Raw genomic sequence first — 23,825 nt, forward strand, 5'->3', positions numbered from 1 at the left:
CGGTATAGCTGTTAATGCGACTAACAATAATGATGATCACTCTTGTATTTCAATACACTTACTCTATCTATAATGGCCAATTCTCCCCCTCCTCCCCAATAAAAACAAAGGGATGTAAAAAGAAAATAACAGGTCAGGGACAAAGAAAATAACAGGTCAGGGAAACACAAAGGCTGAGAAAGACAAAATAATTATTACACGAGGGTTCAGGAATCACAAGCAATAAACAAGGTATAGATATCGCCCATGGTACATTAACTTTAGAAGCCATTTCTGATAAGCTAATCGAGCTGCTTAGGCCATTTCATGATAGTTTAGATAACGTAGCCAAGGAAGCCCACAAGCTGAGTGGAATCCTTGATAAAGTTAATGCAAGGACACAATAAGGTAGTTCAAGGGTAGATGTAAATAGCGAGGTTATTACATTGGACCCTATTAGCAATAGTACTTCAATTGTACCCAAAACAAATAATCACCATCTGGGGAGACCACCTATGGAAAATCCAGGCCCCAGGGGAAAACTAAAGGAATCCTTTATATCAACTAGAGGAATGTCAACTGCTAATCCCAACCCTGGTATGAATCAAAGGAAGAAATGAACCCCAGGGGCCAGCAGCATCCAGCAAAAGATGCCACTAAATTAGGTTATTCAGATCCAATGTCCTCCATTACAAACAAGACACCTACATCTATCAATTTACCACCAGAATGTGGTGCCTACGTAGCGGTCCTTGTTACCGTGCCTAAATTACGGAAAGACCAGACGGAAAACCATGATATGCATAAGAATAAAACTATATATTGGCTAACTAACAATTGTGGCTTTCCAATGGCTGGGGCAAACCAGATTTTGCTAACTCAAAGGGTGGGATGGATCGGTCCCCTCAAGAAAAGTTAAGAGGGAGATTGCATAATTATTAATTTCAGGACCCCAGGGTGGGCACGGAATACCCTTGCGAGTCCCCCCTCTCCATCACACTGGGAATATAACACAACCCTCCTGCCTTTGTGATATTTGTATAGACATTTGATGATGACTAACAATTATGACAGCCCTAACTACAACCCTAACTTCAATAAAATGCTACCACCACTAATGCCACCACCCTGTATTACTGTCCCAATATATAATAGATTTCAAGCATTAAGTTCCTTAGAAGATAATGACTGACTTATGGATGTTGATGAATTAGCTGCAGACTACCCTTTTTATCAATTATCGGTTAAGTCACCTTTTCCTTTAATGTTGCAAGAATGTAGGAAACCCCATCCAGAATTGGCCACAACTACTATAAGAGAAAAAAAAAGATACACTTTCAGGGAGTTAACAGAAATCCCCATAACTGTATCTGGGGAAACAACTGATATATCCCCTATGGAGATTCCAGGTACCCCTATATGTAAGTTTATAAACGGTAATCTAAATGAAGGCTACAACATGGAAAATTGCAGGCCTTAGAAAGAAACAAGATACGCCGTTCTGGAGGGACTTTATTACCTCTAATTATTATATAATTTGTTTGCAGGAAACTTGGTGCAGAGAACCGATCTTTATAGAGGGCTATACCTCGCATTGGCTACCCGCTGCCGATTCTGTGGCAGGTAGAGCAAAGGGGGGCCTTTTGATTCTTGCTCTAATAAATTGAATGTATGTAAAATTAAAAGTTGTATAGCAGTTGATATGTATAGCCAAGTGATGAGGCTTCACTTTTTTAAGGGCAAAGATTTGGTTTTAGTCAACTATTACAACAACATGTTTGATAATAGATGGGGGTCTGTTGTCTATACACTGGAAAAAGAAATTGAAAGGGTGATGGAATCGACCAGTAAGGTATCCATCCTTTGGGTTGGTGATTTTAACATCCAGGCATGTCCGTTGGCACAAACCAAGATATGTGGATTTAGGAAGGGCCACAACGTCGATGACAACGATGACCATATGCACTTCCCCCATTGTGAATACGGTACAGCCTTAAACACACTAATAGCAAAACTCGATCTTGAACTATTAAGCTGCACTATGTCTAGGGGAAATATTAAATGCCCAAACTTTACTGGTAGGAATGCCGGAACCAATATTGATCATATATTGATCGCATGTAATTACTCAAATTTGTGGATTACAGAACAGGTCGAAAGTGATCACAATAGTATTTCCATATCACTGCTATGCTGGGTGAATAAATCACCCAAAAATGTTGATTGTATTTCCAACATTGCCCCTATAAGACCAAACGGCATGAGGATAAAATGGTCTGGCGTTGACCCACCAAAGATACAAAGGGATGTGGTAACAAATTGTAGAAGGGAAACAGATTATTGCCTTGGCGACGAGGCTAATTCAAATTTATTGCTTTCCAGTTTTTGAAAGATAAATAATACAATAGAAGGTCTATTAACCAAGAGCCATAGAGCAAAAAAACAGGAGCATGTTGGATGGTTTGACCATAACTGTACTCAAGCTCTATATAGATTGAAACAGGCCCTTGGTATTAAGCCTCAAAATACAGCCCATATCCAAGAATTACGTTTTAGTTATAAGCTAGCTATTAAGGCTAGGAAAAGAAAACTTCAAGCTGAAGCATGGGATCAACTCAACATAGCAGCAGCTACTAATAATAGTAAACTGTTTTGGGAGACAAACTGTCCTTTTTTAAAGGACGATTGTGTTCCAGAATTAACTTTGCATGTAAATTGTAATGCCTGGGTCGAACATTTTACAAATATTTTTAATCCAGATAGGGATGTTTTAGGTTCACTGCCAATCAATGATTCTATGTGGCCTATAATACCTTTGTTAATAAATGTCGAAGAGGTGCACGAAGGGTTAGTCAACAGTAAGGGGGGCAAAGCCCCAGGCCCAGACGGGGTACTGATCGACTTGTACAAAAGCTAAATGAACTTATGGGGCCCGATTTTAGCTAGGATTTTTAATGCTGCTGTAGTGGGCCAATTTCCATCATCTTGGGGCCAGTCACTAATTATACCATTATTCAAAAAAGGCTCAAAATCAGAAGCATGCAATTATCATCCAATATCATTGTTGGATTTGTCTGTGAAGGTTATGAGCAGGATTTTGCTAAGAAGACTTGAAACTTGGGCCCCAGACAGTAATATCCTCTAACAAGCACAATGCGTGTTCAGAAAGGGATTAGGAACTTTGGAACAGTGTGTCAACCTTGATCTTTTGATTAGTAAATACACATTAGCTAAAGGGGTAACATGTTTTTATGTTTAGCCGACTTGAGTAGTGCATATGATCTTGTAGACCACTCAATTTTGTGGTCTACATTACTTGACTCTGTTGCCCCAAAGGAGATTGTATATTTTTTAGCAAGAGTTTATGAGAGGCTATCAAGTAGAGTACGCTACGGGTCGATGGGGGAATGCACCCCTTTTTTTAACGTAAAAAGAGGCATCCGACAGGGTTACGTCTTAGCCCCATTATTGTTTTCATTATTTATTAACCAAGTTGACGCAACACTAAGACAGATACCTGCGGATGCTCCATTGATAGATGGCAATGTTGTACCTATTTTCTTATATGCAGATGATGCCGTTTTATTTTCACGCAATCCGATCGGTCTCCAGTGGCTTATTAATAATTTTATATTGTTTATTAACGAAAGAAAACTTTTAATTAATAAGTCCAAAACATTTGCTATGACATGTGGGAAAAATGTTAAATCAACTAGGTCTTTCTATATAGAGAACTCTAAAATGCAATCGGTCAAATCGTTTTGTTACCTGGGTATAACATTTGCTGGTAATGGGAAGTGGACATGTGAACATGAAAATGTGCGTTATAAGATGGGTTGGAATACTAATAGCATTTTTAGATTTTCTGCAAAATTGGGGGATCGCCGAGTAAAATTTTGGTGACTATCTACAATGCCAGGTGTGTGTCTTCTGCACTTTATGGGGCAGGAGTTTGGGGACACTGCCATGACAAGTCACTTCAGCAAGATGAAAACACCTTCCTCAAACGTTTGTTGAGCGTGCCAAAATCGGCTTCTACGGAATTCATACACCAAGAAGTGGGAATCAAATATATTTCGGACCTAGCTGCTCTACGCCCGCTGTTATTGTAGAGATCTATTTGGTCTAACGAAGGAATGCTATTTACCCAATCAATCATTAAAGATTGTTTGAAGTTGAATCACTGTTTTCGTATTCCCTGGTTAAGCTTTATCCATCATTGGTATAGTCTTCTGTTTAATTGTACCATTCAGGTAGAGCCCGAGTACGCATCCTTAATTGCTAAGAACGAGCTAAAAACAACCTTTCTAGCATACAAAAGGGATGTCCGTGAGTGAACAATTGGGGAACAATACACTCACGTATTTTATCAGCAGCTAAATCTTAAAAATGGCTTTCAGGTATATTTGACCAAAGTGACTAGAATTTCCCACCGCTTTGTACTGACACGACTAAGGTTAGGGATTGTTCACCACCTTGTGGCCTTTCCAACTATGAAAAGAAGTCTACCTCTGTATGACCATGTGATAATATATCCAACCAAAGTTGTTGTCACTTTTTAATGTTTTGTAAATTTTATTCCTTTTTAAGGAAGTTTTATCTGAAACCTATCTTTTTAAAATATAATGTAAGATCAACTAAAAATGCCATGAAGTTATTGTCTTCTTTGGAAGGTCCAGACATGTGTTTTTATGCTGCATCCTATATTTTAAAATGTATAGCTGCTAAGAAATCTATTAATTTTTGAGAATGCATATTTATATACTATTATTTAAAATACTAGAAAGCATGTAAGCAATTTATCGAATTTTTTGGGAGACAGGTCATGTATACGTGGTTTATATACAACATCTTATATGAGTAACTTGGGTTGTCATGTACTGGTTGTAATATCTAATTCAGTATCAGCGGCACATTGCACTTTTTTTGCAAATTTGTACAAAATGTAAATTGATTGTATATGGTATTTTTTTGCGAAATTTGCACGTAATGTAAAATCGATTGCACTTGGCACTTTTTGCGACTTTGCACGAATCATAAAACTGCATATGTTGTTTTTAAGTTACCCATGCTGCTATGCAAATATTTGAGAGTTTAAAGTAGGCTGTGAATATTAGTTTTTGTATTTTAATAATATGCTTATATGGTTGTTATCGACAAACTAAATAAAGCTTTTGAAACTGAAACTGAAAACTGAATTGCTAAATTTCATATGATTTCAGTGTTGTGACATTTGCCCAGAGTCTATTTGTCCAAAGACATTTGACTAAAGTCTATTAGTGTGTATTTTGAAAGTAAGACGTTTGTCTAAATATTTGCTATAACAGTCCTAATATGTTTTCTTTTAGGGGATTTGGAAACCAAGAATCATTCCTAATCCATATTACTTTGAAGACCTACACCCTTTTGAGATGACCCCTTTCAGTGCTATCGGACTAGAGCTGTGGTCCATGACCTCTGACATATACTTCGATAATTTCCTCATCTGTTCAGAAATAGAAGTGGCAAACCGATGGGCAGCTGACACCTGGGGCTTGAAGAGGCTGGTGGCCAGTGCCAATGAGGTAAGCAAAGGAAGGAGTGCCCTGGATGCCACAAAGGTCCAAGATGAGGTATTGATTATTTTCAGATGAAGCTGAAATTAGCTCAGGGGAGATAGTTATTATTGTGTCATTCAATACTTTACATCCACACTGTACATTTTCCAATGCCCACATTTGTTGGTGAAAGATCAATCAACCATGAAGGATATGACATCTCAGATTTTTTTTGCCAGAGTATTTAACTGCCAACATGCCTCCACCAATTGTGGGTACAGTTGCCTGTGTGGAGAAAACTCCTCAGCCCTTTTGGAGTGCTCTAAAAATGAAATGTTCATCGCCAACATGGTGTAGATAAGAATTTCCCCACACATGTGGACGGATTTCCCGCCAGCCAAAGTTTACTGTAAGCCATACATTTTACATATATGTATTTAGTACACTTTGCTTCATATATACAGCTAGCGTGCTGCCACTGGTTCAGAATTACAAATATTTTCTCCAGAGTTACCGGTCTATCTGAGATTTAGGGGACTAAGGGCTAGGTGCACAAAAATTAGGAATAGCGGTTTCCTAATTGCGTTTTTTTGCGCATCACAATTAGGAAATCGCTATTCCTGATTTATGAAACTCTTTTGAGTTTCATTAGTAATCCGTAGTCGGTCACAAATAGACCTACCTCATTAATATTAATGAGGCAGGTCACAATTTTGTAACCCACTTTGATTCGCTGCCATCACAGGGATGGTGGCTTGCTAGGGTCAACAGACCTCCATGTCTGTGATTGCTTTTAAATAAAGCAATCTTTTTTGTAAATGCTGCCAATTTTCCTTAAAAGAAAAAGGGTTGCATTTTTTTTTAAAAAAGTTAAAGATTCATTTGAACTATTATTTTTTTAGAGTAGGCAGTTGTCCACAACTGCCTACTCTTAAAAAATATTTTGCCAAGAATTCCCAAAGGGGAAAGGGTTCTTTGGGGACCCCTTCTTATTTGCGAATGGGTGATCCGTTTCTCAAATGGTGGTAAATTGTGAATGATTTGTGTCCGCATTAAAGTCACAAAACATTCATACCTACCATTTCAATTCTGTATTAGGAAGGGGCGCCCTCAACACGTCCCTTCCAAATTCTGAATTACAAAACCCAAATTGCGATTTGATAACAACTTACAGAATTGTTACTAGGTCTTTGTACATTCCAAAAAGCATATTTGCAGTAGCAAACAGTCCAAATCGGGCTGTTTGCGACCACAAAAATGCTTCGTACATCTACCCCTAAATTGCATAAAATTGTAATTGATGAAAAACATAGGGCTGTTGTTCCTTGCGAAATTGGGAATGGTGCCATTCCACATTGTATAAAAAATGTTTATACCAGGGCAGAAATTTAGAAGAAGTGTTGTAAACCAACTGTAAATTATCTTCTTTGTTGCATATAAGTAATGTATCTGCTCAAATACAGCTATTAATGGTAAGAAGATTTCTCACCTATCTGATGAGTCACTGTCCCACTGAAATGACACAATGAGACAAATAAGAACCTGTTCCTCATTGAAAACTGAAGGATTGAAGTGTTACCATATATAAGGCTATAGTGGTTAGTATTGCATCAAGTTTCAGTTTTTTTATCTATTGCTCCAGGTGGTAATATAAATACTCAAGCAGAAGCGTGGCCCTTAGCTAGAAGAAAGTCATCTCTCACAAATCCTCTATGGTGTGGGCCACAAGAAATATATCAATTGGGAGAGCAGAATGTAGAATTATAGTTTATGGGTGTTGGTATTTAATCTCCACATTTGAAGAACAGAAGTCTTATGGATGAGGTATGTGCGCATATATGTATGTATATGGTTTTTCTATAGTGCAAACCTAGCTAAAAGGCAGCCTAGTGCTGTACATGCCAAAGGCAATCTTAAAGTCAGTAAATAATAGGCGAGGATGCTGGGTTGTGAATGATTAATGTATTGCAGTGTATTGTTCTTTAAAAAGGTGAGTCTTCAACTCTTTCCTGTATTGGATCTGTGTTGGAATTGGCAGTATCGACAGGGATGTTGTTCAGGGTCCTGGGTGGATGGATTGAAAAGGCCTGCTGTCATTTTTTTCTTTTTTATACCACTTACCAATCTGATGGTGTTCTGTCTGAAAATGTATTGAGATCCGCCAAGATGGTGAGCTTGTCTGCAAAATAAGCAGGGGTGCTGGGCATGATAACTTTGTAAATGATTTGAAGATGGTGGCGTCAGTCGACTCCGCTTCATCGGTGTCGTACGCACCAGAAATGGCATTGTGGAACCTACATAAACACCGCCCTGGCACACTGACGTCAGTTCTTTCTTTATTCCAGCCTAAGCACAGAACCAGAGAGAGCTACCCCTTAGCCATGTTTTGGCTAAACTTTTGTTGTCTTTTGTTGAAGTTTTTTTTCTGAGTTTTGGACTCCTGGTGCATCAAAATGTCCCAACGTATGACCGGATTCAAGCCCTGCAGATCCTGTAATCGGCACCTTATGTGCCTCTGGTGCTTGGAGTGCGACCACGACCCGAAGTCGTGCTCTGAGTGCCGGGCCATGAATCCAAAAAGTTTGTGTGAGTGGTCCTGAAAGCTGTTGGAGCCCCGGTGCCAATATCACTCCTGTTCTCAGTCGAGAGGAAGGTGCCGAGAACTGTTGGCTGACCGACGCAGGCCACAGAGCATTGTTGCTCTAAGTCTCCATCCCCGGAGCCTCTTTCAGGCCATGCACCTCATATTTGGGCAGTCTGGATCCACTGGTGCACCTTCGGGCCCTGCTGAGTCTGTTGGGGCCCTTGGACGTTTGACACCAGTGGTTCCGGTTCTGGAGGGCCCCTTGGATCCGTTATCAGATCCAGGCTGACATTGGTCATCCCAACTCGACCTTCCCTGAAGTCGATCCCGGCGCCAATGTTCCCGACACCGACCATGCCTCAGGTCGGCGTCGACCCCATCCTCGTCCCGAAGTGAACAAGGCTGGACCAACGTTGATCTACATCTTTCGATGCCAGAAGGGACCACCTTGAATACCCCATGAACTGTTGGAAGGAACTGGGTGAGGTGAGTGGGTTGGACTCTTTCCTTGACACCGACTTGCTTTCTGCCCCTACCATGGCTACGGAGGAGGGGGCCTCCTTCGCAGTGGTGGTGAGAAGGGCAGCTGAGATCCTTGACCTCGAGCTCCCTTCGGTGGCAGTCAGGACTAACCTCCTGACAGATGTGCTTCATTCCGCCTGCGGCTACTACCTCCGGGCCTCTTTTACCTTTTAATGAAGCCCTCACTGATGTCCTTCTCGGTACTTGGTCCAGGCCCAGTACAGGGGCTCCTGTGGATAGGACAATCGCCCGCCACCATCACCCCTCTCCGGGCGAGCCAGCATTTCTTATGCAATATTCTTCCCCTGAGAACTTGGTAGTCCAAGCCTCATCTTCCAAAGGCACATTCCCTTCTGCTCCCCCGATAAGGAATCACGGGAGCTGGACCATCTTGGGAAGAGGATGATTTCTTCATCCAGCATGGCAATTCTCATTTTTTCCCAGGTCCTGTCTGCCCCAGACCCTAGAGACTGGATGGTAGCGTTGGACTTGCAGGACAATTATTTCCTTATACCTGTCCTGCCTGCCCACAGACATTACTTACGGTTCACGGTGGGCCATGAGCACTTTCAGTTCACTGTGCCCCCCTTTGGCCTTACCAGTGCCCCACCGATGTTCACGAAAGTGATGGTGGTGGTTGCAGCTCATTTGCACAGATCAGGAATACCAGTCTTCCCCTATCTGGACGACTGGCTTTTGAAGGTGGGCTCACCCCAGGCTCTTGTTTTCCACCTCCAGACTATGGTGGACCTCCTGCACTCCCTGGGGTTCACTATCAATGTGCTGATGTCACACCTGACTCCATCTCAGACGTTTCCTTTCATCAGAGCGATTCTGGACACAGTGCCTTTTCAGGCCTATCCTCCCAAGCAGTGAGTCTGGGATATTTGAGCTATGATACCAATGTTTCAGCCTCTATCCTGGATTTTGGTGAGAATGACTCTGAGGCAGCTGGGACTCATGGCCTTCTACATCCTGCTGGTGGATCATACCAGATGGCATAAGCGGGATCTGCAGTCGGACCTGAAGTTTCAGTGGGCACAGCATCAGGAGAATCTTTACTTCTACATCCAGATCTTGAAGGAATCTGCACAGCAACTGCAGTGGTGGCTGATGAACCAAGATTGGGTCAGAGACAGATCAAGCTCCCTTCCCCAACCAGATCTTATGGTGGTGCTGGATGTGTCACTCCTGGGGTTGCCACCTGAGAGAGGTGGCGATCAGAGGCATCTGGTCTCCAGCAGAGTCCAGTCTCCTTATCACCCTTTAGAAGTGCCAGGCAATCAGATTAACACTGAAGGCATTCCTTCCCTCTCTCTCAAAGGGAAAGTAGTGCAGATGTTCACGGACAACTGACAAATCAATCTCAGGCTCTGTTACTTGTGTAGGTTTCTGTACTCTCATACAATGTTATGGGCTCTGTTAACTTCAAGAAGGTGTAACATAGTGGCACTGTTAACTGGTGGCTAGGCAATTTTGACTCTGTTAATCAATCAAGCTGTGCTTATATAGTGCAACTTATCACCCATGAGGCACTGGGGTGAGGGTCTCTGTTGAATATCCAGGCCTCAATCAAAGAGCCAGGTCTTGAGTCCCTTCCTGAAGTCTGCCAAAGAGGGTGATGTTCGAAGGTGGAGGGGAATGGCGTTCCAGGACTTGGAGGCAAGGTGGTAGAAGGATCTTCCTCCACTGCGGCAGATGCGTGGTGTCTGTGCAAGGGCGTGGTGCACAGATCTGACGTTTCTGGGGGTGGCTGGTGGAATTTTAGGTGGTGGCTCATGTAGGCAGGTCCTTGGTCATGGAGGGCTTTGTAGACGTGGCTCAGAAGTTTGGAATGGCATCTCTTCTGGATGGGGAGCCAGAGAAGGTCTCTCAGGTGTTAGAAGATGTGGGTTCTTTTGGGCAAGTTGAGGATCAGTCTGGCTGCAGTGTTCTGCATCATCTGGAGTCCTCTTGTGAGTCACTGGTGGTGTCTGCATATGGTGCGTTGCCATAATCCAGACAGCTAGTGATGAGGGCCAGTGTTACTGTTTTTCTGGTACTTTTCAGTTATTTGAATTTTATTATGAATTGGCATACGTTCATGTACAGGCATATTTTAATGGCTTTTACCTCTGTCTGTACACTTTTCTCGTTTTTCAAACCGAACTAAATTATTATTGATTGATTATGTATATCCACTTAAACAAGGTAAAATATAAGCACTTATTAAATTAGAGTTATAATTTATGTTTTTATCATTTTATTGATATCCACACCAAGGAAGCTTTTCGTCAAAAAGTCACTTAAAGATGCCAGGGGTTTAATGGTCAATTAATGCCACTTCCTCTCATGTCACCTTATGTGGGCCTCAAACGTTTTCCCTTTCTGCCCAAGGTCCCAAAAATCCCAGAACCGGCCTTGCCCTGAGTGCTGGAGCTACACCTGCTTCTAGTAACATGGTAACATAGAGCTGCATCCTGCAAAGGTTTTGCTGTCTCACAAGGTCAGGCACACTCCTCAGTGAGTGTTTGAGATATTTTTAATTTTCATGTGACCACAGTAGTCATAGTGCTCATCCATGGCTTCTTGTGAGAAATCTTGAGGGACATAATGGAAGAGTGGCTACACCCGATTTCTGGTGTGAAGCCTACGGTCAGTCTTAGCACCTCTGTTTTGAGGTGGTTACCCATGGGTATCTGGTGAGCAGGCAAGCCTGTCATAAAGTAGGCCCACCTGGCGTCTGATAGTCAAAACAGTAATTAAATGGCCACCACTGATTTATGGTGGGCTTTCATGGAATAGGCTGATCTGCTTTCACATATAGTGAACCCACTGTGTATCCTGTGACCACCACCTTGTGGGAACGTCTTATAACTAGAAGCCATTTTTTTCCACCCTTTGTATATAGCAGTCACAGCTAGTATCAGGTCGCTATCCCTACCATCTGCTGGTCATCCCAGGCACAAGCTGGACAACAATAGATTTTGAAATGTGGTTAAGAAACTCCAAGAAAGGTGGAAGGTTTTTGTTGGACTCGGCCCTTTGGGCAGGTTCACCCCGAGACTTTTTGCTTTTTCCTAGCCTATTTCTGGAACCTAGTGTTGGTGATTTTAGGCCTCTGTGCACTTTTTCACTGTGGTACAGTGTAAAGTGCTTGAGCTCTCTGTGTATGTGTGGTGAGTGACCTGCCCTCCCATAGGAATGAATGGGGAATATGTATGCCCATGGTAGTTCCTGATGTGTGGGGAGTGCAGGGTCGAGTTTGATATGTACGAACTCGTGAGATTGAATGCTGCGTAATGATATATGCGGCATGACTGTGTCTAGTCTAGAAGTGCCACTTTTAGAAGTTGGCATATTTGTGTAATTTGTGTCTGGCGTGTGATTGGCTGGTGAGCCTGGCTCTGTGTGCCGGGGCCTGCTTGTGGATTGACTGTCTGGTTTGAGGGTTACAGGGGCTGCAGGGCCCCCTGGAGGTTATCTGAGTCAGCCCGTGGATGAAAGGCTGCATCTGCTGCCAAGGAAGTGGGAGGAGATAGCACCTGGGAGTGACTAGGGATGTGCCTGCCTGACCACAATGCTGGCTCCACCCCCTGCTGGGCGACTGTCAGCCCTGTCCCTGATACTGAAGGAAAGAAGGAAGCCAGGACACCCCCAGTGCTCCAGTAACACCCAGAACTGGTTTAGACCGGGCTCAGAGCCCACTTGCACAAAGACTTCAAAGGACTTCAAAGACTTTTTGGGGTATAAGAGAAGGACCCCTGACAACAGAAAATCAGATTCTACAATCAAGAGGAACCTCTTCTGGAAGAAGGACTGCTGGAGAACTGAAGGAAGATTGCCTTGCTGTGTGCTCTAAGGGCTGACCTGTTCTGCTGTCCAACTGGAAGCTGAGGAGAAGAAAGGGACTTTGCTGTGTGCTGTGACCCTGCCTGCTTGAAACTACAGAGACTTTGCTGAGTGCTGTGTCTCCTGAACTGAATCTCCAAGGGCCTGAGAAGAGCTGGCCTCCTGTTTGGAACCCAGGGTTAAAGGTTCCTAAAGCTTTGCCAAAAACGCTGTGGAGATCGTGCTTGTTCCCTTCTGGGCACGTGATTTGAAACTGCTGGCCGTGTAAGAGGTTCGTGTGCTCATCGGCACAATCTTGCAGCAGACCGGAGACTCGCTGTGCTCCCCCTTCGGGAGTTATTGTCCAAAAGGCTTTTTGTGCCCACACGAGCGCTCTGCCCGTCTTCTGTGCCCTAAAAATCACCATGCCACTGTTCACCGCCGCTGCCCGGGGCCAGGAATACCCTGGGAAGTGGCCGTTCGTGACCGGAGGTGGCTGCGGCGAAGATCGGAGCCGCCGTGCTCCCATTGGCTGAAGGAGCCGAGCCCCCTCAATGACGCCGCGACGGGATTGGCCCGTGCGCGGCAGCGTCACAGTGGTTGCCGTGTTGCAGTTGGTTGGCGGCAAGAGCGTCATAGCAAGCCTGACCCGGGAGCCGCACTGCCATTGGCTGACTCCCAGGCGTATGTGGAGGCTCGCTCGAAGTGCCGCGACCGGATTGGTCCCTGTCCTTGGGACTGCTGTAGGAGCCGAGAGAGCCGCGACCGAAGAAAACCCCCCAGCGAGGAGCCAACAGCGTTCGACCCGTCCTCGCCGAGGGAGCCCCAGTGTGTGTCCCGCATCCCTGGCCGGTCGTCCCCCGAGGTGTGCTGCACCAACTCCCCCGCCGCTCGTTGGATTGTCGAGAGCGGGCGGGAGAGCAGAGGGGACCGGCCGGGGCTGAGAGCGAGTGTGCTCTGATCGGCGCGGTGCGCCTGAGGCGCGAGGACACGCTGATTGGCATCAAGGAGTCCCCAGTGAATCTCGTGAGGCGCGCATCCCGCGCTTGGGGACCATTACTTGGCGGGCTGAGTATTGGTGACAAAATCAGTGGCATATTTTAGCTTGCCCATTTTAAAGAGCTGATTTGAGATAAGTCCAAAGTATTATTTTTAATACTGAAGCAAGGGACTTGAGACTGATCCTTTTTAAGGAACTTCCTGATAATACAGGTGCAGATGAACCAGGGAGGTTCTTGGGGGCATATTGGTTCAAGAGCCTGTGGGGCTCCTGCCGTTTGGTGCAGTACTGTTCAAGGGCTAGGTGAGAGCCCATGCCCTAGTTTGCTTGTTATCCCAGCTGCCCAGCAATTAATTAGCAGCTGCACCGTTTAGGCCCTGACATTGAGACACAGGGCGTTCTAGCCCCAACAAGGCCAGTTGGCCTAGGGACTGCCATAAGTGGTGGCCTATGTGTTTTTGCGCTATTGAGTTATGTTCTGGCACCTCTGAATGTTTGTATGCATCATGTGTCTTCTTGCGCTGCACCTCTGAATGTGTTTTATTGCATCATGTGCTTTGTTCTGAACACCGCTGAATGTGTAGGTTTATGCATCATGTGTTTCCCTTGTCTTACACCTCTGAATGTTCTTGGGCATCATGTGTTTCCCTTTACTACTCCTCTGAATGTGTTTCATGCATCATGGGTAACGTGTTCTTTTCTAGACCCCTAAACGCTGTGTGATACTTAGGTGGTTGTCCGTACACCTCTGAATGTTTTTAGGCATCATGTGTTTTCCTTTACCACACCGCTGAATGTGTTTTCATGCATCATGTGTAATGTGTTGTGCTTATACCCCTAAATGCTGTGTGATACTTAGGTGGTTGTTCTTTTTAGTACAGGTGGTCCTAGTAAGGTCCTGGTCCCCTGCGTGACATTCTCCTAAGGTGTTTAGGGTTGCGTAGGTCGTACTTACCTGTTCCCAGTGGTTACTGGATGTGATTTATAACTGTTATTTTGTGCTATACTTATCCTAATTTCTAAAAGTGTTGATTCTGACAGTGGCCCATGTGGCCCTGTCCTGTACATAATCCCTTGTGAATATTGCCCGTGCCAGTTGGCACCATGTATATTGTGTGATACTATCTGATGTGTTTTTACAATACAAAAGTTATTTTATAATAACCTTATGCGGAGTTCCTTTTGTGGTGTGCCTAGGATGTTGTTGCTGTTGTGTGCTGGCGCAAATGCTTTACACATTGCCTCCGAGTTTAGCCTTACTGCTCGTGCCAAGCTACCAGGGGGTGAGCAGGGGTTATCTTGGCGTGTGACTCCCTTGCCCTGACTAGAATGGTGGTTTCTGCCTGGCTTTGGCGTCAGCCTTAGCCTACCAGAAATAGCCAGTTCTAACAGTTTTCTTCTGTTTTTCCTTGCTGAGCAGGTATACTCTCTTTAGCCTGAGTGGTAATTCTGCAGTCTAAACCTATAAAATATGAGTGACCTGAAAGACAACCATAATATGTCAGACCTAAAATCGAGATCTGGGTAACTTTTCATATAAGTAGATTGTGGTCCATACCATATCAATCTATCTGGAAGGAGCCGGAAGGCAAAGTGAAAGGAAGTTAAATGTTGTTAAGGAAGATGTATGAACAGCCAGAAAAATGATAAATGGCTATGCCAAATCGAATACCCACTTTATTTGAATTGACCATAAAACCTCTAATGTTTAGCTATTTTTTTGTGAGGACAAATACTGTCCCATTTTTAGGTCTCACCTAGGCAGAGCATGTGCTGTCTCTTCAAGACATGCTGTATCTACTCTATGGTCTTACAGCCCACCTATCACTTTTAATTTGTTGCTTGGAGTGTCCTTTGTGTTCTTTAAATATCCCTCCTTTTTGTGTCTTGGCCCCTCCCATGAAGCATGCTCCTATTACTTGCAGTCTTGCCTTTTTGTGCATGTAGATTGTTAGATCTGGGGGTCTCTAGTTGGCACAGGTAGGTACTTGTGACAAATAGGGACCCTTGCCTCTAGTCAGGATAAGGGATTTACACTCCTAAATATCTCCTGCTCCCCCCCATGGTAGCTTGGCACAAGCAGACAGGCTTATATCAGAGGCAGTGTGTAAAGCATTTGTGACCACATACAGTAACCCAGTGACCACACTACAGATGGACACCACACAAGGTTTTTATATAGATTTACCACAAGACCATTAAACGACAAAAATACACAATACTGTTACTTTAAGGTGATAGATTTATCTTAGTTAAGTTGAGTTCTTAAGATGCAACACTTTGCACAACCAGTGCTGCAGGCCCACCTGCAGCATTTCGATTTACACGCCCTGGGCACACTCAGTGCACTGTACTAGAGTCTGATAAGTAAACCAAATAGCCAAACATGGAACCACTTATTAATACATCAATTTACAATAGGGAACACTTGCACTGTGGCACTGGACTGCAGTGGCACAGTGCCCAAAGCATCTAACACCAGCAAAAATACATAATGCAACAGCAAAAAAATGGGAGACCCACGTCAATGGTGCCAAGTCTAACATAGATTAAGTGCAGTTTTTAGGTCTCGCGACCTATCAATGCGCGCAAGCGCATTGCGCGGAGCGAGAATTCATGTCCTCAAAATCCTCGTCAAACCAAGGGCTTTTTGCTGCGGTTTTCTTGAAGTTCACGCGAATCACGTGACCAAACAAGCACGCGCATCAGCCTCCCTCCCTCCCTCCTACTCGTACTTTCAGTTTCTCCCGCCCCCATCCGGCCTCTCTCCAAGCGCATCGCGCTTTCGCACACAGGCATTACTTTCAGTTTCTCCCGCCCCTATCAGGCCTCTCTCCAAGCGCATCGCGCTTTCGCACACAGGCATTCCGCCTGCCACACTTCTCCTCCCTCGCATTCCCGCCCCCCCACCAGGCTCTCCTGCCCCCATCCGGCTTCCCTCCGGCCTCTCTCCAAGCGCATCGCGCTTTCGCAACCAGATTACAACAAAGTCCTACAAGTCCTATATGTGGCACCAAACCAGTATAAAGAAAGGCTGCTCTGTATGTATTACTGATCGATTAAAAATTAGAAGAAATAATACGGAGCGTGCCGTTCCGATATTACAGAACTATCTATATATTTTATCACTGTATTACACCTACAAGTAGACCAAAAAAAGTCTGGTCGTGTTGTTTTCTTTTGCAAACTAAACGTGCACATACAAATGAGTCAACAAATACAAATATTTGGAAAATATTGTTTCGCGGTTCACAAAATTGCAGTATCAAAATGTATAGCAGGTTCCAGCGCAAAGTCTTCCTTTATTAAATTCAAGGCCGTTGCCAGATAACTAAAATCTAAATGATACATCATTTGTCGCAATCAACTTCTTACTCCCGAACCAAAATAGCAATATAATTTGAGTTCAGGTTTACATGAGTTACCAAATTAAAAGTCCGACAAGGTGCGTTTTAAGCGATGTACAAGCATGTACAGTTTGCGGTAAACTGTTCCACTTCAAATTCTGATCCAAAATAAAAGAGTCATCAAATGCAAAAATAAAATCACAAAGGACAACGAAAAGGATCCTGAAATTTACAGTTTGATCCCTTTGTTTACTAGGTTCAGCAACAGCTGTTAAGGGGCATGATTTCAGACAGGACAAGCAATCCTAGCATCTAATGAGGGTAAAAAAAAAGAAGAAAAAAAATCCGATTTCAAGCGTCCCTGTAAAAGCCGCGAGCCGTGTCTGCGACAAGCGATGATAAACACGCCGCTTTGTGTCCTGGGGCTGCCCCCTGAAGTTTGTGTGAATGTCTATTGATCGGAGCCTGCGCTGCGGCTGCCGCCTGGGGCCGGAGCCGGATTCCCACACTGAGGGCACATTCCTCAGGGCTGCAAGGACAGTCTGGGCAGGCAGACAGCTGGGAGGGCGGCTTAAACCCGGACACCTGTGTCCAGAGGGATCCCCACCGACAAGGGCGGGGGGCTCCCATCCTCCATACAGCAGTCTGAGCCCTTGCAGTTAAACCGACGCGGAGACCTCTCCCACACTGTAGGCCAGTGTCCCCAGTGCAGAGCAAAAGGACACCCAATTCTCAAAAAGAAACGAGTGGCAGCTTCTACCCACTACCCTTAACAACCCCAGCTAAGAAATTACCATGCTCCCGCCACGGACTCAATCCACCTCATTATAAGTACATCAAAAAATAAGACCAGCCATCGCTATCCCGTCCCCCAAAACAAGCGTAGCATGGCAACCTCGGTTTAACGAACCCCCGACCCCCACAACAGACTGGTTATACCTTCCTGTGTCCTCTTTATCCCAAATTACGATTATCACTTATTTTCTGCTTTTATCCATTACTTTGATTTGATATATATTACTTTAATCGTGTATGGTTTCAATTAACAGCTGGGCCATGATTAGTAAACTTGTATTTATTCGTTATCGCTGTGTGTGTCTATTCTCTCCGGTTCTTTCATTCATGCCCTCTCCATTTGCACTCTGCCGCATCTCTCCTATTATCGTGTTTATTTCGCCTGTCCTCGGTCACCGTCTTCTCTCTTTGCGATTTACACTGTTCATCTTCTCTACACCTTTTTCTATCTTATCCTATCATTTTATTTTTCCTTTCGTCTATTATTTTCTTTACGTGTTTTACTGCTACTCTCTTTTCTACGTGCTACGTTTTCTGACCGCTACCCCGCCCTTTTCACTTCCCTCTCTGACAAGCACTTTCCCGCCTCCGCGCCTTCCCTCCTCAGCCCGCGCGCTGCCACGGGATCCAGCCTCTGGCAGATCTTATCTTTGGGCCTATGCACCTCAATAGGGAAACCACAACTTTAAAGGCGGGATTTCAGGGCGGCTGAGACAGAGACGGCTCATCACCTAAATCAACAATTTGTAGTCAACAACACACCCCGCCCCCACACTGTTAGCCTTTTGAAGAAAGCTTGGTGACGCCTACAGTCTCACCGTGAGCTCCTCGCTCACATTCCCGCCCCCCCACCAGGCTCTCCCGCACCCATCCGGCTTCCCTCCGGCCATTTGCCACACTCCTTGCCTCTGCCGCAAAGGACTCCTCCCCCCGTCACTCTCCAAAACAGCTTTGTTTGCTCTTCTTTTCGCTTGTATTCCGTGAGCTCCTCGCTCACATTCCCGCCCCCCCCACCAGGCTCTCCCGCCCCCATCCGGCTTCCCTCCGGCCATTTGCCACACTCCTTGCCTCTGCCGCAAAGGACTCCTCCCCCGTCACTCTCCAAAACAGCTTTGTGCGATGTCTGTATCCATTACTGGGATATGTTGGTGCTCGTAATTGCTTATTGGCTTTTACTAGGACAGTGAATATTTGTATTATATGGGGGGTCTTTTGTTGTATGCCAGAGAGTCACTACACTCACTGCACCCTACCTCACTCACGGATCGGTCTTCACTCACCAAAAATGCCATGCAGAAGTACAGTGTTACATGGATATGTTGCCAGGGCACGTTCTATTCTGTGCAGTGATACATAGCAATAAGACGACACAGATGTACGGAAACATACGTGATTGCTCGGCTTGTGATCAGGGAGCAAGCATGCTAAGGTCTTTCCACATAATAACGGGCAGTCTACAAGCAACTCCTTGTACGATCTGACAGTTATTGAACATCGTATAGGTAAACTATATTGGAGGGTCCCTGCAGACACTTCCCTTTTGCTTTGACAATCAGAATCAGATATTCTAAATGCTATATGAACTTTAAAGTTACTTTTTTCAATCGTGGCTCTGTTCATTACCAGTGTTTTGATATTACATATCTTCAACTGTCCTATTTTATTCAAGTGCTCCAGTGGTTTCAAGTCTGCAGGAAGCTTTTATAAAACGTTTGAGTAAGAAAGCGTAAAAAAAAATTACCACAAATGTGTTCATTTCTATCACGTAGTTCCAATGGTTCTCTCACATGCGTGGGCTGTGTCGTTTGTTCAAGAAATTAGTTCACTGGAAGCACGATCCAACCGTTCCGACTGCTGGCTGCAGTCTGATGCTGCTTTGACGGTGCAGGTGCTAAAATGGACCCACTCTCACACCCCCTCACCCTCACACCCTCACTCACCCCCTCATCCTCACCCCTTCTCACAACCCTCTCACCCTCACTCAGCCTCACACCCTCACCCTCACACACTCTCACCCTCACACCCCCTCACTCACCCTCACACACTCACACACCCACTCACCCTCACCCTCACACCCCCTCACCCTCACACCACTCAGTGCTACAACACATATGTGTGTGTAGGTGCAAATGCAATGTTCTTGGATTTTCGTCACAATAAAATACACTGAACATAATCTTCACAAAATTTATTTACAAACGTTTAAGCTATTGCCATTATAAATTACAATAACTTTTATTTAAGTATTAATTATTTACAAAATTAAAAGCCATTGTTATTTGTAATATCAATACATCTAAGTTACGTAAATACAACGCACATTGCATTACAAATGCTATAGGTGTCACATTTGCGAAAGTTAAAACTATTGACATTGCAACTGACAAAGCTATTAATTTTTCTATTTTCAAAAACAACACATAAATTAAAAAAGTGTCATTTACAATACCAATCGCTCAAACTTTCCTAATGCAAAAAGTTAAAAGTATGGGCATTGTAAATCACAAAACAAAAAAATAAAATGTCATTTAGAAAACCAATAGCTCAAACTTTCCTACTGCGAGACCTATTGGCAACGCCAGTGCTTGTTTTCTTTTATTTCTGCTCCTGTTTTTGGTGTCTTGGCTTTTCTCTGCTTTTCTTCCTGTGTGGCATTATTGTTGATCCAAACACGTTCACCGGATGGGAGTTTATCAAGTATTGCCATAGTGCTAATACAATTAAAGGTAAAAAAGCTTTGTGACATTGGATCCTAACTGGCAGTGATGCATGTCTTTATGGTGCCGCTTGATGTAGGGACTCTATGTGCCCACTGATACCCTCGTGCTCTGTGGAACCATCATCCCCTTTCGTTATTTCTTTCATTAGCTCTGTCTGAAAAATATTGTTCAACTCCTAGCACAGCAACCAGGCATACCTTGTTGTCTGAACAGGGACCCCTGCTTGGGGCAGTCTTTCCTCGGTTGCAGTCATTGCTGCTATGACTGTTTATGATGATGACACACTCCGCCCCAATCTGCCCCCACCATACCACGCTCCTGACATTGCAATTGTACTGTATTGTAATGCATTTATATTGTGCTTACTACCCCTGATGATGTGTCAAAGCGTTTTTTCAGTGAGTAGCACGCTACTCCGTAACCCAAGAAGGATTAGTGTTGAATTAGTATAGTGAATTATGAAAGTAAATTGAGTGGTGGATAGGTTAGTCAGTTATTTGGATTCAGAAGGATAGCGAAGGGATAGAAGAGGGACAAAGGTTTGCATTTATATAGTGCTTGTTACCCCTGTTGGGGTGTTGAAGTGCTTTTATTTGACAAGTAGGGACGCTACTCCGGAACCATAAAGGATTAGTGTTGAATTAGTATAGTGACATATGAAAGTAATTTGAGTGGGGGATGATATGTTAATCTTTTATTTGGATTGAGAAGGAGAGTGGATGGATAGAGGAAGGAAAAAGGTTTACATTTATATAGCGCTAGTTACCCCTGCTGGGGTGTTGAAGCACTTTTTCAGCGAATAGCACGCTACTCCGGCACCCATAAAAGATTAGTGGTGAATTAGTATGTTAAAATATGAAATTAATTTAAGTGGTGGATATTAGTCAGTTATTTGTATTGAGAAAGATAGCGGAGGGATAGAAGAGGGAAAAAAGGTTGCATTTATATAGTGCTTACTACCCATAATGAGGTATTGAAGCGTTTTTTGGCGAGTAGCACGCTACTCGGAACCCATAAAGGATTAGTGGTGAATTAGTATAGTGAAATATGAAATTTGATTAGTGGATATGTTAGTCTGTTATTTTGATTGAAAAGGATAGTGGAGGGATAGAAGAGTGAAGGATTTAGATTTTTTGGGGGGCATCATAGTAGTAGTGGGAGACTTGGGATGAGAAAAAAGGGGTATGGGGATAAGAGTCAGAGGGAAGAGTATAGAAAGGCTTGTTCTGAGGGATCAGTATAGTAAAAAGATGTCAGATGGTGCAAGGAGGGGTAGAGATGGGGAACGTCTAGAATAGGCTATTGTGGGGGTCATAGTAGTGGTATGGGGTTTGAGATGAATGTAGAGGATATATTGATAGAGGTATAGGGTAAGAAATAAGGTAGTGCATTGGAAAGAGTAGTAGAAAGAGGTTTGAGAGGAGTCAGAGAGTTGAGGTAGAATATATATTTAAAGAGGTATAGGGTGAGAAATAGGGTAGTGCATTGGATATGCTGAATTAGAAGAAAGACATTAATATATAGATCCATAAGTACATGGAAAGTTTATAGATGCATAAAGGTGGTATATGTAGATTAAAGATGTTGATAGAGGTTTAGGGTGAGAAATAAGGTAGTGCATTGAATATGTATTTTTTTCCTTTTTTTGGAGGAAAGTAATAAATATATAGGTCCACGTACATGGAAGGTATATAGATGCATAAAGGAAGTAAGTATTAGTAGATTAAAAATGCATTCGATAAACTCTGGTTTTCAAGTGTTGTACTTAAAAATGTATTTATTTATTTTATTTTTTTAAGATAATTATTCAACATGTTTATAAAAAACAAAACAGATATATAGGTACATATCTGTAGCACAAATAAATGCTCATATACAGAGGGATATGCTGTAAATTTCTGTTTGCTTATGGTGCTTATGTGGGGAAGAGCCAATTCTTGAGTAGTTTTCTGAAGATAAGGTGGTTGTCGGAGGATCGAGGCACTCTAGAGCTGAGGCTCCTATGATGAATGTGTTTGGTGATTTTGTTCCTAATGAAGAGCACTCCCATTCCATGTATCGCTTTGGGGGTGATACAAAGCAGCTTGAACGTGGATCTTCTGACAACCCGTAACCAATGCAGAGCTTTCAAGACAGGGGAGAAGTGGTCTCGCGGTTTGATATGCAAGAGTAGTCTGGCAGCCGAGTTCTGAATCCGTTGTAGTCTTTTCATAGTATTAAAGGTGATCCGTGATAGAGGCTATTGGCGTAATCGAGTTTGGACAGAACAAGGGAGATGGAAGCTTGGACCTTGCGTGGAAATCCCAAATGGGGGATGATTCATCACAGAGTTTTTATAGTAACAAAGCTTGATCTTCCAAGAGTAGAGTTTTAACATTTATCGTGATGTTCTTAGAAATAATGACTGCGGGCTAGCTTCCTGGGGCCTCATTTATGAGAAATGACGCATCGCTGCGTGAAAGCAGCGATGCGTCACTTCTCAGTGTGCACTCCTTGCGACATTCCTGATGCGTCATATTTAATGTATGACGCATCATGTCGCAAAGAGTTACAGATACGTCAGTATTTCTAACGTATCTGTAAGCGCAAAAGGGACGCATTGCTGGAGTGTCACAAAAGTGACGCAACTCCAGCAATGCGTCCTTTCAGATGGGGCAAGCCGCATGTGAAAGGGCCTGCGTCAGTCTTACGCCTGCTGTGACGCAGGCGCAAGATTTTGACGCAACAGCGTCCTAAAAGTGACGCAGTGAAATCTCATAGATTTCACTGCGTCACTTCTACGACCCTTCCTTACATCAATACACCCCCCTTGCATACATTATACCTGGCGCAGGTATAATGTGGCGCAGGGGTTTACAAAGTGACGCATCTACCTAGATGCGCCACTTTGTAAATATGGCGCAACAAGGCGCATTTTTTACGCCACTGGTGCGTCACAAAAAGTGGCGCACCGGCGGCGTTAAAGTGACGCTCAGCCTCATAAATGAGGCCCCAGGGTTTCATTTTATCTGCTTCTCTGTTCCCCTTTGGTAGGAAAATGTATCATCTTGTGTGCTTGTTCGAACTAAGGAAAGCTACAAATCGCTTCAGCCCTGGCGGCGCTATGCTGCCATGTGTTCTGGTGCTTCACAGACCACTACAGTCAAACATCAGCACAAAACGTATGTTGTGTTAAGGTGGCTCTTATTGTAAAACCGGGACCGCTGTCTTTAATGCCGCCGAGTTCTAAAGCTGGCATTAGTAAAAAGATAAAGGGGAAACCCCTAAGAGCGACGCCTCTAAGCGCTAGCCAACAGCTCAATTGCACCCCACAGTTCTTTTTCTCCCATTGAGATGTCTGTGGTATAAAGTGCCAGGCAGAGAGGCACAAAGGAGTGATCAGTGCTCTGAAGGTGTTAGAGTCCACAGAGCCCTCGAGATTTTCAGGTCTAAGCCTAAATAAGTGATCCAGTTCTGGTTTTCTGTTCGGTTCATTCTGAGATCTCTAAGCCTTATTTTATAATGACATAAATATGACTTCAAATCTCTGAA

At 43.8% G+C, this 23,825-nt stretch overlaps 1 protein-coding gene across 1 annotated transcript in view; it reads left to right on the plus strand.

The window, feature by feature from the left end:
• The window catches only part of CLGN (calmegin), a 337,930-nt gene that overhangs the window by 196,569 nt on the left and 117,536 nt on the right, over window positions 1-23,825 (plus strand). The window contains exon 11 of the mRNA XM_086963258.1: window positions 5,328-5,543. Coding sequence (XP_086819384.1) covers window positions 5,328-5,543 — 216 coding nt within the window. The remainder of the gene's footprint in view (window positions 1-5,327; window positions 5,544-23,825) is intronic.

This window comes from Lissotriton vulgaris, chromosome 3_1 (assembly GCF_964263255.1).
Source record: "Lissotriton vulgaris chromosome 3_1, aLisVul1.2, whole genome shotgun sequence".
NCBI lineage: Eukaryota > Metazoa > Chordata > Amphibia > Caudata > Salamandridae > Lissotriton > Lissotriton vulgaris.